The sequence below is a fragment of the Dermacentor variabilis genome, chromosome 4 (genome assembly GCF_050947875.1).
Source record: "Dermacentor variabilis isolate Ectoservices chromosome 4, ASM5094787v1, whole genome shotgun sequence".
Classification (NCBI taxonomy): domain Eukaryota; kingdom Metazoa; phylum Arthropoda; class Arachnida; order Ixodida; family Ixodidae; genus Dermacentor; species Dermacentor variabilis.
Genome location: NC_134571.1, coordinates 84,905,623 through 84,921,999, shown reverse-complemented (window position 1 = coordinate 84,921,999; position 16,377 = coordinate 84,905,623). Strand labels below are relative to the sequence as shown.

The 16,377-nt window shown below is 49.2% G+C and overlaps 1 protein-coding gene across 4 annotated transcripts in view; it reads left to right on the top strand.

The window, feature by feature from the left end:
* ClC-c (chloride channel protein 3) overlaps positions 1-16,377 on the top strand; it is a 75,106-nt gene that overhangs the window by 38,735 nt on the left and 19,994 nt on the right. For 2 of the 4 annotated variants that reach the window (XM_075689647.1, XM_075689649.1), the window contains one exon: positions 14,188-14,569. In XM_075689647.1, the coding sequence (XP_075545762.1) occupies positions 14,188-14,569 (382 nt within the window). Of the gene's footprint in view, positions 1-10,663; positions 11,095-12,127; positions 12,486-14,187; positions 14,570-16,377 lie in introns of those variants that run through there. The other 2 variants (XM_075689650.1, XM_075689651.1) reach the window with 2 other exon arrangements.

Genomic DNA, 16,377 nt, shown 5'->3' with positions numbered 1-16,377 from the left:
GTTGCACAAGTGCACTGCGGGGAAGCTCGACAGATGGCCTGAGGGGCAATGTCCAAAATTCTTGGACATTGGACAACCTGGAAAACGTCGTGGAACATTCTTTTTATCTGAGCTTTTCGTTATGAAGTCGTCGTGTTTATGAACTCCTATGCTGGAAACACTGACAGCAGACGAGCGAGATAACCACTGTACGCCGGCTTTGGTAGGAAGCTACGAGAAGTGCGGCCCTGCCTGTAAGAAAGATCATCCTTTGCTTATGAGTTGATCATGTTCATGCGGCTTATGCTTCCTAAACTGTTAAATCCTTTGTGCAATAATATACCTACGTGTTTTAGTGGTTTCCTGTCCAACTGCGTTGGTCGTTCACAAATTGATCCAGGTTAGTTTGTATTTTTTTTAGTTATTCCAAACGAACCTTTCGAACGCGAAACGACATTTTCATTACAGTGAGCTGTACTTTTACACGCGATCTGCAGTTCTGCATATTTGCCGTTCGGAAGCATGTCGTCTCTTGAAAACCTGAACAGGCTGTAGCGGATAATTTACGTTCGAATGCACGATCAGAACTTGCCATCTATTGCGAACTATATCGTGCGAAACAGCCATGTGCGCCTCCATGCAATGAACTACGCCACGCGGTTTCAGCCGTTCCGCTTGTAGCCGCGATGGCAGCGCTGCGCTTGTAACCGCGAACTTTCCTTAGATCGTAATACGCATAGAACAAAGCGCAAACGCTTATAAAATATACAGAATGCAATTTTACACAATACGTATGGTGCACTAACACCTGATTTACGTGCAGCAATCTGGGGTCACTTGGTGACAATCCAGCTCTTAACTATATATACCACAGTTACAACGAAATGCGTCGCGACATGCCCGTTTTCGCGACTTTCTGTACCAATTTGAAATAGTGACTCCTACTTAAGCCGCGATCAACATGTTCGATTCTATCACTGTTAATCATTATCCTATTTTTGTTTCCATTAAGATCTCACGACATCTTCTGGGTGGTTGTCGGTCCCTTTAACTTCGTGCTCTCGCATTACGAAGGCACGAAAGTGCTCCTTCGGTGTTCTGTACGGTTGTCGTCGTGTGAGTTGTACGTCTGTGCAGGGGGTGCCTATACAGTTACAGTCCTTTGCGATTTGGCTGCAGTGACGCCCTGCTTTCCGCTTTGCTGAAAGGGGATGCGAACGCAGCGGGAGTGCAACGCTAACGTGCAACCAAGTGGTCTGCCGAGTGTCGGTGAAACAGGTCCATGCTCTCAGCCGCTGTTAATTGCAAACGGGGGAACGCGAAGACACGGCCTTCTTTGTCAGTATACTCGTCGTCTTCAAATGTTCATGGTTGTGAAAGGCAATCGAACTAAATGACGCTAGCAAAGAAGCACGGTGGCGCAAGATGTCCCGTCCCGCAGGTAAGGGGTAAGAGGCGCAGCGAACGATACGACCGGCCCGAGTCTCTCTAGTCCCGTCGTCGATGCAGAATTGCTAAACGAAGAGGCCGATGACGACCATACGAAGGTCAGACGTCAAATAAACTGTGCAAGACGATTGGATTTTACTCGGTCTAACCTATTCGTCGAAATTGTGGATTTTATAAGTTTATTCCCTTAGCACATATATAAAATCTGCCCGACTCTTGGCCAGTCCCCGTGAGTAGGTATGTGCCAAAGACATTAAGGTCATCGTCGTCGTCATCATTAACTGTGCTAGCAATCTCATTTCTGAGGAAATCAATTTGGGCCTGGGGCGCAGCACCCGAAGGCCCTTTGAAGTGCCCAAAGTAGTTTGCTCCCGAATCTGCTGCGGCTGTGTCCAGGGCACGGAGTAGTCCAGGGACAAAGGCCGCGAGAGAAAAAGTGCTTAGCCTGGCCGGGACACGGACGGGCAACCTTCAAAGATGATGTCCTGTCTGACCAAAGCGAGTAACTCCTGCGAGGTGCTTTTAAGTCGTAACAAGGGGAAGATTTCTGTGCGACCCATAATTCGGTATCTGTTCTGTCGGTCAAGCAAATTGACATGCAAGTGTCTGCGCCTTAATAAGGCTATACGATGCTATTTGTCGTGGTCTGCAAGTTTCCACAGTGCACTTCTGGAGTTTGCGCACGCGCGAAGCAGGCCTGCAAGCATATATATAAGCACTTTATGCCGCGCGGCAACCCGTGCACGATTGCCTCAAGACGTGGCTCGTACCCACGAACGGTATAGATCGCACATGTTGTTGCTGCCTCAAAACGATGGCTCGTACCCACGAGATGGGTTAACCGCACCGTACGTATTGGGTGCGCTCATTCGAGTGTGCCGAGGAAGAAGAAGGTTTGGCAGGACTGCGGCAGCCAGCAGGCACATCGGTGCCGTCATCGGTATGAGGAAGAGGAGGAGGCGCTGCGGGGCGAGTCTGGCAGCCCGACACCACGCAGCGGGGCCGGCCCTGTGCCGGGGCGCCCCGCTGGACGCCGCCGCGCGTCGTCGCCGTCACTGATGCACCACGAGGGACTGCGCAGCGGGGACGGGTCGTCGTCGCGGGGCGACTCCTGCCCCGGCCTGCGTGTGCACGGCGGCGCGAGCTGCACCTCATTGACCGGCGACGAGGAGCGCTCTTCGTCCGCATGCTCCTCCGCGGTCGCCGTCGTCGGGCCCGGCGCGGGAGGCGCCGCCGCTAACGCGTTGCTGCTGCTGCCTCCGCCGCCGCTGAAAGAAGCGCACCGACGGCGCGCAGCGAGGCACCAGCGTGATGGAGCCGACACCAGCTGCAGCGGTGCGCTCATGTAGCCGGCGATTTTAGACGGGCGCGAAGGAATTTATCGGGCACGCGAACTGTCGGCGCAGTGGTGCCGCTCACGTGCAAGTAGCGAGATGCGTACCCGTACAGGCTCACGGGCCCGCTATGTATGTAGACCGCGTTGCCTCGGTACGCGGCGGTGCTGTAGTGGCGACGCGTCTTTTACGTTTTTATTTGTCTTTAGCGTTCACTTTATTCTTGAGGGCATGTAGTATTACGCTGCCCTAACCGACGCGCTTTTGTCCAAATGCCTTTCTCTGTCTTCGACTCGCTTACGTGATAAATCGCCTGCTTTGCACGCTATCTCAGCGCGTGCAAGGAGCAGTTTCTCTTCGCACGCCCGTGTTACTGTTCGTTGTTTTTACGGTGTGTCGCAAGAGTTGAAACTAACTGGTTGTCCTGTGCTCATCGCAGCTGTCATGTCAACTACCTGCAGATTTTCTGTAGATCCGGTTTAGGTAAGAAAACTGAACGGTTTGGTAGACGTTCATGATGCATTTTCCATATAATCGAAGTAGCCTTTACCCGCCGTGGTTGCTCAGTGGCTATGGTGTTGGGCTGCTGAGCACGAGGTCGCGGGCTCGAATTCCGGCTACGGCGGCCGCATTCCGATGGGGCGAAATGCGAAAACACCCGTGTACTTAAAATTTGGTGCACGTTAAAGGACCCCAGGTGGTCAAAATTTCCGGAGTCCTCCACTACGACGTGCCTCATAATCAGAAAGTGGTTTTGGCACGTAAAATCCCATATAGTAATAATTTTTTTGAAGTAGCCTTTCGCGTCAGAAGAAAACATTGGAGGACGCGTAGGCTTCACCAAGAGTGGAATGCGATATCACTTAAAGATCCCTGACTGCTTCTCACGCTTCCAGTTAACTACAGCGTATGTAACCTAACCGTAATGTTTACTGGGAAACGCTGGCGGCGAACGCTGTGCACGAAGGCAGTCTCTCTGGTAAAACGCGGCCTCTTGCGGAGGCCGCGATGCGGCGGAGGCGAGCGTCATCTAGAGGTGTTGCAAGGAACTGAGCGTGCCGCTCCGTGGCCTCCAAGATATTCGCGCGCCGGCGCGCGCAAATGGTAGACGCCGTGGCCGGTCTGTGATTGGGAGAAACGCTGGTAAAAGGGCTTGTTTGAGTTTTCGCGTAACAGAATTGTGTTTTCTCGTATGTTCAAATTACAATCCAACGCTATCATGTCTGTAGGTTGTAAGTCGTACTTAACCATTTTTCTACGTATTTTAGCTTGAGAAGTTCAATTAGTTCAGTAACTTCCTTGCGCCACTTGGGGGGCCTGGGTATGCATGGTTCAAAATTCTTTTTGCCGAAACGATATCCGGCGCTGGTCGCCGACGCCGGATTTTCTGCGACACCGGGCCCTTAACGCTATCGCGTTGAAAGGGGATGGTTGTGTCCGTCGACCGTCAATTCGCCTATGGGACAAAGAATTTGAATATTAGGTCAGCACGTGTGTCAGCGTAAGATAGGCGCCGCTGGTGCGCTTCGCATTTGATGATGGGCTCAGAAGACAGCAACGTTCCGGGGATTTCTTCGCGTGTTTTAAGGTATATGGAGATTGCTTTCTTTCTTCGTATTTTCCAGAATAAATGTCAGTTGAGAGTCAGCACCTGCCCTGGGTACGTATGTACCTTCGTCCTTCGTCCACTTGTAAGCGCTGCACAAGAGTACGTCATGATCGGTGCAGGTAGCGCACAATGAGCGAGGACAAGCGGAATAGACAGGGAAGGATTTAATTATCCAGTGCCGACTCGCCTGAACGGCTACGCTTGGAATATTTTCTTTTTTCTATTTGTAAGCGATCGAGGCTAAATGTGTTGCACATATAACTGGTCGCAGCATATCACTTATACGCTCAAGCTCGTTTTGCGAGGTTACATGCGGTCGTTTGTTTCGAAACGGATACTCGTACAGCGTTCGCCACCAGTCGCCACCGTTGCTCTATATACGAAGCTGCATGCCTACAGAAGACACTCGGTATAGCCTCTTTCTTTTGAGTTTTCGTTGCCCGAAGCTTGCTTGCTTGTTTGCTTTCTCGAGCTCTTTTTCCAGTGTTATTGTTCAGATGATCATTAATTGCTGCAGAAGTAGAATGTTCCGTTATTTCTGCGCTGCGGTCTGTGCTGCAACGATTCACCCTTCCGTTTTAATACGTGTTTTGTTTCCGATTTGTTGGTGGTCTTTCGGCTGAAAAGCATTTGCAAACTGCTTGCAACGTGCCTGAAATCTCCTCCAGGCAGCAGAATAGTCGGTCCACAAGAAGGAAGAGGTCGCATGTTTCCGGGAAACTATCGCGTGCAGCCTATAGAAGGATTCAGACTTATTAAAAGTTCCGTTGGCACGAGAGCGTCATATTACGCAGTTGCATGCCGATATAAAAGAAAATTATGCGCATTACCAATTCACGCCACGATCAAACAATAGTACACGCAGCAGGTGTGCTTAAAGACGAAGTGCCACGACTGGCATGGGTGAGGGTGCTTCCACATGCGCTCAGATACAGGCTCATGTAAAAAAACAAAAACAAATGAGAACAAGACACGGACTAGCTTTTATTAAAGGAAGATGTTGTCGCGTCTCTCTCCGAGTAAAGGCAATATTACTGTTCTAATTTTTATATTTAGGAGTGAAGGTACATTATGTGATAATTGAAATAAGTATAGGATGCCATGCAGCCACCTATTCTGGCTGTCATGGTGCACGATGATGAATCGCCTAACCCTCGCTGTATATTGCTGTTTGTCGAACTGACCTTGTTCGACACGTGAAATTCCCGTTATTTACATAAGGTGTTTTGTTTCATTCATTCATTCATTCATTCATTCATTCGATTCTCCGCTCTGTTTTCTGCAAATGTGCTTGTGCAAGCTGTCAAGCAATGTGTGAAACTGCGCCATAGAAGCATATATTGGTGGGTGTGGTGCATATGGTCGCGCTCGGCATTTTACTCGTGCTATTGGTTCTTTCACCGACCTCGAAGTCGGTGACTCAATATCGGTGTCTTAGAGCTCTTATTGTTATAATGTCTTATAATGTTAAACGTTTCGTTAATGTGTTTTAGTTTTATTTCGTCGTTTTCTTGTAATTCTCAGTAACTTCGAATTTTCTCTCCAATTTTGCATCCGGCATTATACGAACGCCTGAACTGACTCCATCTGAGGACTCAAGTCCCTGACCTACAAAATTGCACTTTCGTTTTCTTTAATTATTTGGTTATTTGCAGGAGTTGCATTAAGACTTATTTCACCGGTCATTCATTCACATACGTCCAATTACATGTACAACGTTGTCGGAGGTCTGGGCTAACTTCTGATGCGTTGTTCGACCGATATCTCGGAATGATAATATATTGCGCGTATAGATACGCGCAATAGTCATTTATCATTCCGAAGGTCATCGCTTTTAGGACGCGTTGATGGGCGCACTAAACTCATTGTGCCGACAAGTGTGAGCTCCCGCGCTATAGAGACCTGCCCTCAACCTGCCCTTATCGTCGCTGTCACGCCTTTCGTCTATCAGTGCGCCTTTTGTGTCCGTTTATCTGAAGCGGCTTGTCGTATAGCTCTCGAGATTCGTACATGCAAAGACCTTGCGGATGGTGTCAATTGAAATTCATCCGATTGCGGTTTCAGCATCGAAGCGTTCAACTCGGGCGCATGTTTACTGCTCTGCTTCTGGACCCTGAAGTAGTGCGCACGGTTCTCCCACCGAAATGGGCGCTGTACGCATTCTGGCTTCGATTAATACGTATGTCGTTCTGCTTCGACTGAGATTTCGCCGAAACCGTTTGAAACTTGTATTTTCTTTCTTCGCGATAATAATGGTCCATGGCAGGTTTCTTTATTCCGTGAGTAGATGAGGTTGTACTACATATAGTGTTGTAAAAAAAAAGTATCACCATAACACGTTTTCAACGTTTTCACCCCTTTAAGTGACAGCGATATAATGGCGAAGTCCACGTAGCACAAAGAAAACTGCACGTGTTCCTAACTACTCAGTTTTCCTTTGAAAAAAAAAAGGAAAAGCTTAACACCACTGGACCAAAGTGTAACGTAACGATTCTGTTCTCATCGTTTTGGGCGCGGCGTGAGTGGTCAGCTGTAGAGACGCGCTCCGACGTGATTACGACGATCGGACGATCGTGAGCGAAATAGTCCCATCATGGTAATTCATTTTCAGCAGCGCTGATTTCGTTACGATCGCGGGGTAGCAAGAACGCCGTGCGAATAGGCATGGTTGTACAGATGGGGCGCGTGTCGGTTCTATGCGGACGGACACCGCCCTGTTCTCGGTCTGTGTATAGACTATACTGCCTCATGCGTGATTTTGAAATTGCAACGACTTTCTCGTCGCTTCATCGCGGTGGCGTTAGCGCAGTAACTGTGCCTTTCGTATCTACGAAAGGCATGCGCGAACTGTGCCGTTCTCCAATCAGCGGCTGATAAACGGCTGTGACGGGCTTTGGAAGCCGTGCTCACGCCGACGTCGGCAAAAAAAATAATGGAAAGCAGAGCGCGAGCAATGACCGATAAGCAGGTTTTCGTCTGCAGATTTGTACATACATACATACATACATACATACATACATACATACATACATACATACATACATACATACATACATACGTACGTACATACATACATACATACATACATACATACATACATACATACATACATACATACATACATACATACATACATACATACATACATACATACATACATACATACATACATACATACATACATACATAGAGCTCGGCGATTGAGTTCTCGCTTTTATTTCTTGTGGGAAGAGGGTCTTACGATCGGCCTGCAGGGGTATTGACCTGCAAACCTTTCCCAGCCCGCTGCGACGAGTCGTTTGGGTGACCAACAATGCGCCTCCTGCGGACAGCCAGCGGCGTTAACGAGTGTAGCCACGTACGGCGGACCGAGTATTGTTGATTCGCTGTCGCCTTCACGGTCTACTTGGAGCAAGAAAACTCCTGGAAAAGGGTGTTTTGCGGTGCTCTCGCACGAGCCTCAGAATTCCTCACAGTCTGCTGACAGTCGCGGCGGCTACCTGAGAAGTCAGCTCTGGAATCAAGAGGCGCCCGCTGGGGTCAAGCGTGGCAACCCATGCTTAAGAGGACCCGCTCACCTCAGTGTGTTCAGTGAAACCAAAGTGCGGAAGTGAGTGTGTGAACTCTCCCCCTCAAAGGCGGGTCAACTACGGCTACGATGACTTTGGACGCTCCCATTGGACGAAGGTTGAACGGCAGTTTTTCCTCACCTAGGGATCTAGGGAGGACAGAGGGTTTTTAAGCAGACGTTTACGGCTGCTGTGGGTGCTTCACTTTTCAGTCTTGCTAGACTGAGGAAATGTATCTTCTGTCTTCAGGTAAATATTGTACATAAAACCCGTATCCCTCGTTCCCGAGGAGAACAAGTCCCTTCCTTGAACAACGTCCTTAGCGTGGATGAGTCGGACGACGGCATGGGCCAGCTACCACTTATTTCATGCCCGACCCCAACTCTTACAAGGGCGACATCAACCTTGTTTGCCGTAGCATATTACTGCAGAATGACGAGAACCTTCGTTGGAAGAGTAAATGCACAAGAAAATGAGCAGGGATTCCCCGTCACTGGCATCTTGGGGCAGCTCAAGTTGCCCAAGTTATTGGTCAGGTTGGTCAGGGCAATTCTATTCCGGTTCCATTTCGTGCCGATCCTTACACGCATGTAGTTAATGGCTGCGGAAGCCCGGTGCGCCCGTGTTATCACTTAAATTGACTTGTCAGCACGCCGAAGAATAGAATGACGTATAGTTCTATAGCTCCGTGACAGAGGAGGCAGGGAATTGAGGAGGAATAAGGACGAAGGTTCGCTGGTACGAGGATTGAATGGCTGTCAACAATCCTCCGTCTAAAGTCATGTCTTGCTCAATTTTTTTCACCCCAAGACTTCTGCACGAGTTTCGCTTATATATATATATATATATATATATATATATATATATATATATATATATAGCGAGAGAGAGAGAGAGAGAGAGAGAGAGCGAGGAGATGCCAAGGGGCCAGCTAAACTGCCTCTATGTAAAACGTGAATTTCGAACCACACTCATCCAGTGAGCAAATGTCTGTTCTGCCTAATCAAACAGTTGCGCTTCCAAGTTTTTGCAGGTCTATACAAAGGATGCTTCTTTTCTTACCTTGCTGCCCACGCAGCGACGCAGACACTTGTAACTTTTATTTCACAGTACTCCCTTCAGAAGCAGCAGAGGGACGCGGGGCTGAGGCAGAATACAACAATGAACTGAACAGTGCAAACGCGTAGCCAATGTATAACGAGAAAATAATTAGTGAACATAATGGAAATGTAGCCGCATTGCTGCAATTACATGCAAATATCCAACACCAACCTTCTAGTTACGACGAGACTGTTCAGCGCTTCTCTGAAATTCTTTCTTGCTTTATTCAACAGTGCATGCAGCGGAATGTAGTGGCATTTCTCCCGGGCTTATAATTAATATTAACGCAAATGTCTGGAACAACTATAATACGCAAGGATAGCGAGGTTCACGCAGCTGGCGCCTCATCGCTTGCTTACTCCAACCGTCATCCCACGCCTACGTCTTTCTAAACTTGTTGTTGTTCGTAGTTTGTAGCTTGTCTCAGTGAGTTGCGCTCTTGACAGGGTGGCAACGAAAAGGACGAATGGGCTTCCATTCCTCGGAAATACCGCGCGGTTCGATAATTTCGAAGTTTTTTTTACGCTCATTGTATGAGGGGAGACTGTCAGTGGTTGCTTTGCGAAAGTCGGGCGACGGCAGTTCGGCCCAGCGTGCGTCATTCACTCGCAGCTCTTGGACTCGCATGTCTGTTTTATTTGTCATTAGAAGAGGAGCGCTGCTGTTTCTGTAACTCGCTACCATTTTATCGCGACAGCGTTAAGGGCCCCGTGTTGCATAAGATACGGTGTCGGCGGCCGAAGTCAAACGTCGCCTCGGGGAAAGAAAAAAACAAAAAAACACGCAGGCTCTCCATATGGCGCAAGGAAATTACTGACCTAATTGAATTTGTCAGGGTAGAATACGTAGAAAAATCGTAAAGTACGACTTGCACTCAACCTACAGACATGATAGCGTCGGATTGTAATTTGATCATCCGAGAAAACGTAATTCTGTTACGCGGAAAGTCAAGCACAAACCCCCTTTTAACGCGATATAGTCTTCCAGCTGCCGTTTGAGGTATGTCGTAGTAGGAGCGGCGCGGCCCCCACGGTTCCTTGCACACCATCAAAAGAGAAAGAAAGGAAAAACCATAAAGCTCGCCTTCGTGCATGGCGTTCGCCGCCAGCGTTTCCCGGTAAACATCGCGGTGCAAGCGCCTTTCCTTTCTTTAGATCACTATCTAAGCTGCAGTTGCCGCGGTGCGTGAGAAGCATTCGGGTATCGATCGTGGAATGCTGTCGCGTTCCACTATTAAAGGCGAAGCTTAAGTGTCCTCCAATGTTTTTTTGTTTTTTTTTTGCTTTATCGACAAGCGTCTAGCGTTACAACATTCGATAACGCGGAGCTTTTTTTTTTTTTTTTTTTTGGAAGCTACTAGTAGCGTGCAACTGTTGTCACGAGGGGAGGGGCGGGGGACTCTACATTTCCCTGACGAAGTTGCTCTCCGACAGGTGTTGCTTCTTGGGGAGAAGCTTTCCGCTTCGCCGGTGATTCACTCTTGACAGCGCGCCGCTGGGAAGGAAATTGGCCGCGCAGCGTCGTCGGCTGTGCTCCTCTCCGGAGAAGCGGAGTTCGATTTCATTCCCATAGAATGTGGCCCTCGGCGACGACGCGTGCTTTATTATTGCTGCCGCGGAGGGCGGGCGATTTGCATTCTCGCAGGCGCCGCCGTGTTCGCGCCTGCCGGCCGGCCTGGTCGTTCGCGTTGGGGCGTCTCGATAAGCGTGGATGCAGCGGCGCCGATAGGGGCGGCCGCGGCACGCAGCTCCTCGTCGTGGGGGTCAGCTGTTGGCGCTGGCCCCGCACTACGTCGCGTCACGCGCGTGAGTGATTCAGTGCGCGCGTCTCGGCGAGCCGGCCCCGGGGTGCTCGCGCGTCGGGCGAGCGGAGGGGGGGAGGTTTCCGGAGGCGCTAATAGCCATGGCCACTGTCGAACGCAAGGAGAGCTACGTCGAGCCGTCGCTGGCCGCCCTCCACCGCAACGGCAGCGAGCTGCTCGTCGGCGATCGCTGGAAGTCCCTACGCCCCTTCGCGCTCCGACCGCTGGCCGGCGACGACGACTGCATCGAAGGTAAAAAAAAGGGGGCGAAACGCGCCGGGTTTTCGAGTTGCGTGCCGCGATCGCTGCATTGCAAATGCAGCGGCCGGTGTTCCATTCCGTTCCTCCGCTGCATTATTACGTTTTTTGCTTTTCTGCAATATACATTAACGGCGACTGAAAAATCTGGCCAGAGTTTCTCGGCCTCTGATAGATCTATGCATGGTGTGCGCGAAATCATTAACGTGAAGTGATATTTTCACACGCACTCCGAACAGGTGGCGTGGTGTTGGTGCATACTATCTGTGACGCGCATGCAGCCGAGTCAATCGTCTACGATTGATGATGTGCGGCGCAATGGACGCGCAGCTGTGCGCCGTCGTCGGCGTGTCAGCTCGCGACGCGGCGTCTCGGAGTTTCGATTGCCGCTGCGTCGACTGACTTTCGTTTTTCGTGCATATTAATTTCTTTTCCCCAATTTGTTCGACCCAAATCCTTCGCTCGGTAACTCTGTAAGGTCAGGCGCTAATACGTGGTTATGGTCTCGTAAATAAGACCACCATCGCTCCCCCCCCCCCTCCCTGCATCGCCTTCCTCCTTCCCCCCTCATAAACGCGGCGCTGGCGCGAAATAACTTTCGTCGTGTTCTGCCGGTTTGCTTCCACGACAACGCAGCGGGCGACGGCTTCTGCTCTTGTACGAGAGTGCAGCGCGCGTGATCCCGTCATCGGCTCGCGGGAGAGAGGACCGGCGGCTTGGAAAATCGCGAGTTCTCGCTCGCTGGCGCGCGCGAGCGCCACAGCTGCGTTTGTCTCCCCGCGGCCTTGGCTGGCAGGGGTCCGGACTCCCCTCAGTCCAACCGGAGCCCTCCCCGAACCGGCCTTTCGTTTCATCGTATTCTCCGAGAAATGAAAAGGAGAGTGGGGAAAGGGAGAACGGAAAGAAACCATTGTCGAAGGTGTCCTTTTCGCGCGCCTGCTGTTCACTATTTTTCTTTATAATTTTTTTTTCTTCTATTGCTCTCCTTCGCTCTCTCCTGTTTCCTTCCTTTGCCTTCGAGTCTCCGCTGCCGCCGTCGCCTCGAACGGTGCATTGCACTGTTCCCTTGTGCGTGCGCGCGCGCGGTTGATCGCGCGGGAGGTTCGCGTCACAACAGTCCGTGTGGTGGTCGTCTGCTGCGCTGGCGAGCGAAACCGGTGCGTTTCCGAACGCTGTCGTCGCGTGTGCTGTGTCTGATCCCGCTGCGGATCGTCGTCTGTTGCGCGAGCTGTCATCGGAATCGTCGTCTGGTGCGGACGTAGCGGCAGCAGCAGTAGCGGTGGCCGAGCTGGCGGCTGCGGTTCTCATTTACACGCCGTCGTCCATGAACAGCGAACAACACCTCTACCGCCAACACCACCAGAACCGCAGGAGACACGCCAAAGGTGTGGGGAAATGGGGGGGGGGGGGGGGGGCGTTGCAAGGCATAACGACGCGCCGCAGGGCTCTCGGAACTATTTACGGTTTCCAGGGCTTCCTCCTGTACTTGGTCTAAAGCCTCGCAATGATGTCTTGGATTAAAACGCATGACGATAAACATCGAGTTATCGGAGCAAGTCAATTTGATAGAAACCTATATAGACCAAAGGACTCGTCAGTCATTCATTTGTTCGCAGCTTCCATTTTAATATGCTGCTCTGTGTGAAGCTGCGAGCTCCACGTTGCATTCATCGACGCCACCGCTTATTTGTCTCCCCTAGAATCTGCCCCAGCGGCACGGCTAGAAACCGTTCGTTAACGCTTTATTCTTTTTTTTTTCTTCGATAGCAGGCGGTTACGCCGCGTCGTTCGATGTGACGTCATCGTCGTCGTGAAATCTCCACTTGGGAGGTCGGTTCCGTTTCGACTATCGGGTCGGATTTGCGTCGTTTCCTTTTCCGGAGATCGGTTCCGTTTCGGCTATCGGGTCGGATTTGCGTCGTTGCGTCTTCCGGAGATCGTATACTATGCCGTGCAATTGCTTGGTGCCGGTCGACCGACAAATGGTGCATGCTTGCACCTTCGACTAATTTTACTGAGCCGGCGTACCATCGGACGCATATTGTGCTTCTTAAGTGTTTTCCACTGTAGTGCACTGTATGCATGACGTATAACTATCAGAAAACTGTTGCACTTACACTCGCCAGCATGTCTGGAATCACATATCTTGTGTCACTTGGATGAACTCCGGTGACGTAAATAATGAAGTGTTTCTTAAGTGTGCTGTACGCTGTTTACACTGTAATCGCACATTATTATGAGGCTGATATGGCGAGAGCTGCGTATGTACATTTTAAAAGCAATATTATTTGGAAACCGTACCATTACATAAGCACACCTATCAGTGCTTCACTGGGAACAGTTGCACTGACGGTGTGGTGGAATGCTTTGCCTTAAGGTCAACATGACTGTTGAATTTTCACCAGCCTGAGCAGTAACATACATCACATTCTAGTAATGTTCCTTTTCATGAAGGCAGCGAGGGAAATTATCTTTGTATGCAAGTGCATATGACTGTCAGCTAACGAAAGCACAAACCCTGGCATACAAACAAACCCTTAACTCTTTTTTTCAACTTTTTTTTTCTTAGTGGGGTTGCCACTGGTTGTCTCAAAAGCTGTCGAAAAGATATTACTTCTGTGATTCCTTTCTTGGCAGGTTGTAGTGAGTAAAACAATTCACACTTATTTAATGTGTTATCACCTTGCCTCCCCGTCGCCCCTGAGTGTTCCTGGGAATAGACATGCAATGTTTTTCAGATTTGGCTTCTATGAAAAATAAATATTGTAACACTGATAAGTTCCACTGCAACTTTATCATCAAATTACCCCACAGTCATTGCGAAGTGGACTTACCCGGTGCATTGCCTGTGTTCAGTCTCTCACTTGCAACATCTTCTGTAAAGCAATTGATTAAAATTAAATAAGACAGCTTAATTAAACAATTAACCACATTGGTAATTTTTCTATCTTTCTTTGGTTTATTGCATGTCTGACCCCAAGAGATCATGTGCGAGTTGCTCACTGCTTCCAATTTGCAGTGAAGGCAGTTGCTGCGTCAGTGTGAGCAACCTTGACACATAGTCCTTTGCCCGTTCTTTGCCTGCAGGCTCATCTGGGCAGCAGCAGCAGGAGCTTGAGGAGCAGCTGGGTCCCTCGGCAGCACAGTATGAGGACTTCCACACAATTGACTGGCAGCGGGACCTGGCCCGGGACCGCATGCGCCACCGGCTCATTGTCAAGCGCCGAGGGCAAGGGGGTCTGGTGGAGCTCCTGGTGGGCTTTCACGATGCCTGGTCGGGCTGGCTGTGCGTACTTCTGGTGGGGCTGGCGGCAGGTGCCATTGCGGCTGTCATCGACATTGGCGCCCTCTGGATGAAGGACCTGCGTGAGGGCATCTGCCCGCAGGCTTTCTGGCTCAACAAGGAGCAGTGCTGCTGGGCATCCAACGACACTTTCTTCAAGGGGGATGACTGCAAGCAGTGGTACAGGTGTGTGATCCCTTGCTGTAGGTCTGCCATTCAACCTTGCCTATATACATCATCCCTTCGTTCAAAACATTTATGGTCATAGCTCACATCTGTAGTCATTGTCATTATTTTGATACTGATGCATATTTTACGAAAGTTACAGTGACTGATTTTAGGCCTCTCTACAGCCATACTACATCACCATTTGCAGTTCATTTTTTTCATTTCATGAACGATTCATTGAAAACGTATCACCACATGCACGATGCTCTTTGGCCACATCTGACCCTTGCGCCATAAAATGCAATACATTGCTATACATCATCAACCTTGCCTATCCTCCTTTCAGCTGATGCGGTGGCTCAGTGGCTATGCTATTATGCTGCTGAGCATTAAATTGCAGCTTCAGTTCCTGGCGGTGCCAGCTGCATTCAGACAGGGCCAGAATGTGAAAACACTCGTGTACTTACATTTAGGTGCATGTTAAAGAGCCCATAGGGTGAAAGTTAACCTGGGATGATCACCACATTGCATCTCACAGTTACAGTGTATATATCATAATCATAATGCAGCACTTGGAGTAGCATGTCAGGTGAACATCCAGGCTAACATCTCCAGCATACCACCAGAGCTTGTTTCTCTTCTCTCACAGCCTGTGTGTTGCATCAAAACGTTAAACCCCGCAAGTTAATTTGATTTTTGTTCTTTCATTGGCTGAGCTGGGAACAAGGTGTGGAGTTCTCGGTTAATTTGATTTTTGTTCTTTCATTGGCTGAGCTGGGAACAAGGTGTGGAGTTCTCGGGCACTGCAGCTGAGCTAGACGGTGAAATTTTAGAAAATGGGCCTGTTTTGTAACATTTAAGCAAAAATTATTTAAGGATGTGAGTTGGGATACGTGTTGAAACATAGCTACCGGATTCGAGCACAAAATTTACAAGAAGGAGGGATGGACCAGACAGTGTTGTACATTGTATGCCCTCCTTCTATAACTTCCGTATCATTTATCCTGGCTTGCGTCTTTCGTAGAACTTCTTGTAACTTTGATGCTGTTGTGGTTGACTGCAGCTATTTCTTGTATATGTGTGTGTAAAGAGACAGTGTGCTTGTGAAGCAGAGTGCTGAATGATTCTTGGCATTAGGTAAATAGGGCAATTGAGCATGTGAGGAAAAATCTTTATTTCTCCCTATGTAGGAACTATGTCTCAAAGTAGAATTGCTTCAACATCGTTTTCTTAATAGGTAAACTGACACACGACTTGTTCAAGCCGGTTCTCACATGTGTTAGCATGTGCTAATGCACCGTTCAATCATTCATAGAGAGAACTCCCTCCTATGCCTTCAAAACATTGCAGTAGGTGCTCAGTGTACAAGGTGGTTTAAGTGCATGGCTGCTAAAGCTAAAGGTTTTCTGTGTGTTTATTGTGTAGTGCTGCTTGATTGGCTTACGATTAATAAACTGATGCTTTAATTGTAACAGAATTTATAGCTGACTAATCATGTTAAATTCACGTGGGCCAGATGAGCAAAGCCTGCCCTTTTAAATTTCATCTCCATACTTCCCTGAGAGATAGTGTATTGAATTTTAACAACCTCACTGCAGGCTAAAGAGTTATAAGTACCTTTGCCAGCAGCAAGCTTAAGAAATACAATGAACAAAACCGCAGACATAAAGTGCCACTAGTGGAAAACAAGGAGGCCCTTATTTTGTGAGTGACACCTTCTCCACAGTGTCAACTTCACACTTCTCAGCGATATTGTTCAACGTCAATGTTGGTGACCCTGACGGTTTAATATGGCAATTGTCTAATTCAAGTCAGCATGGTCTGCA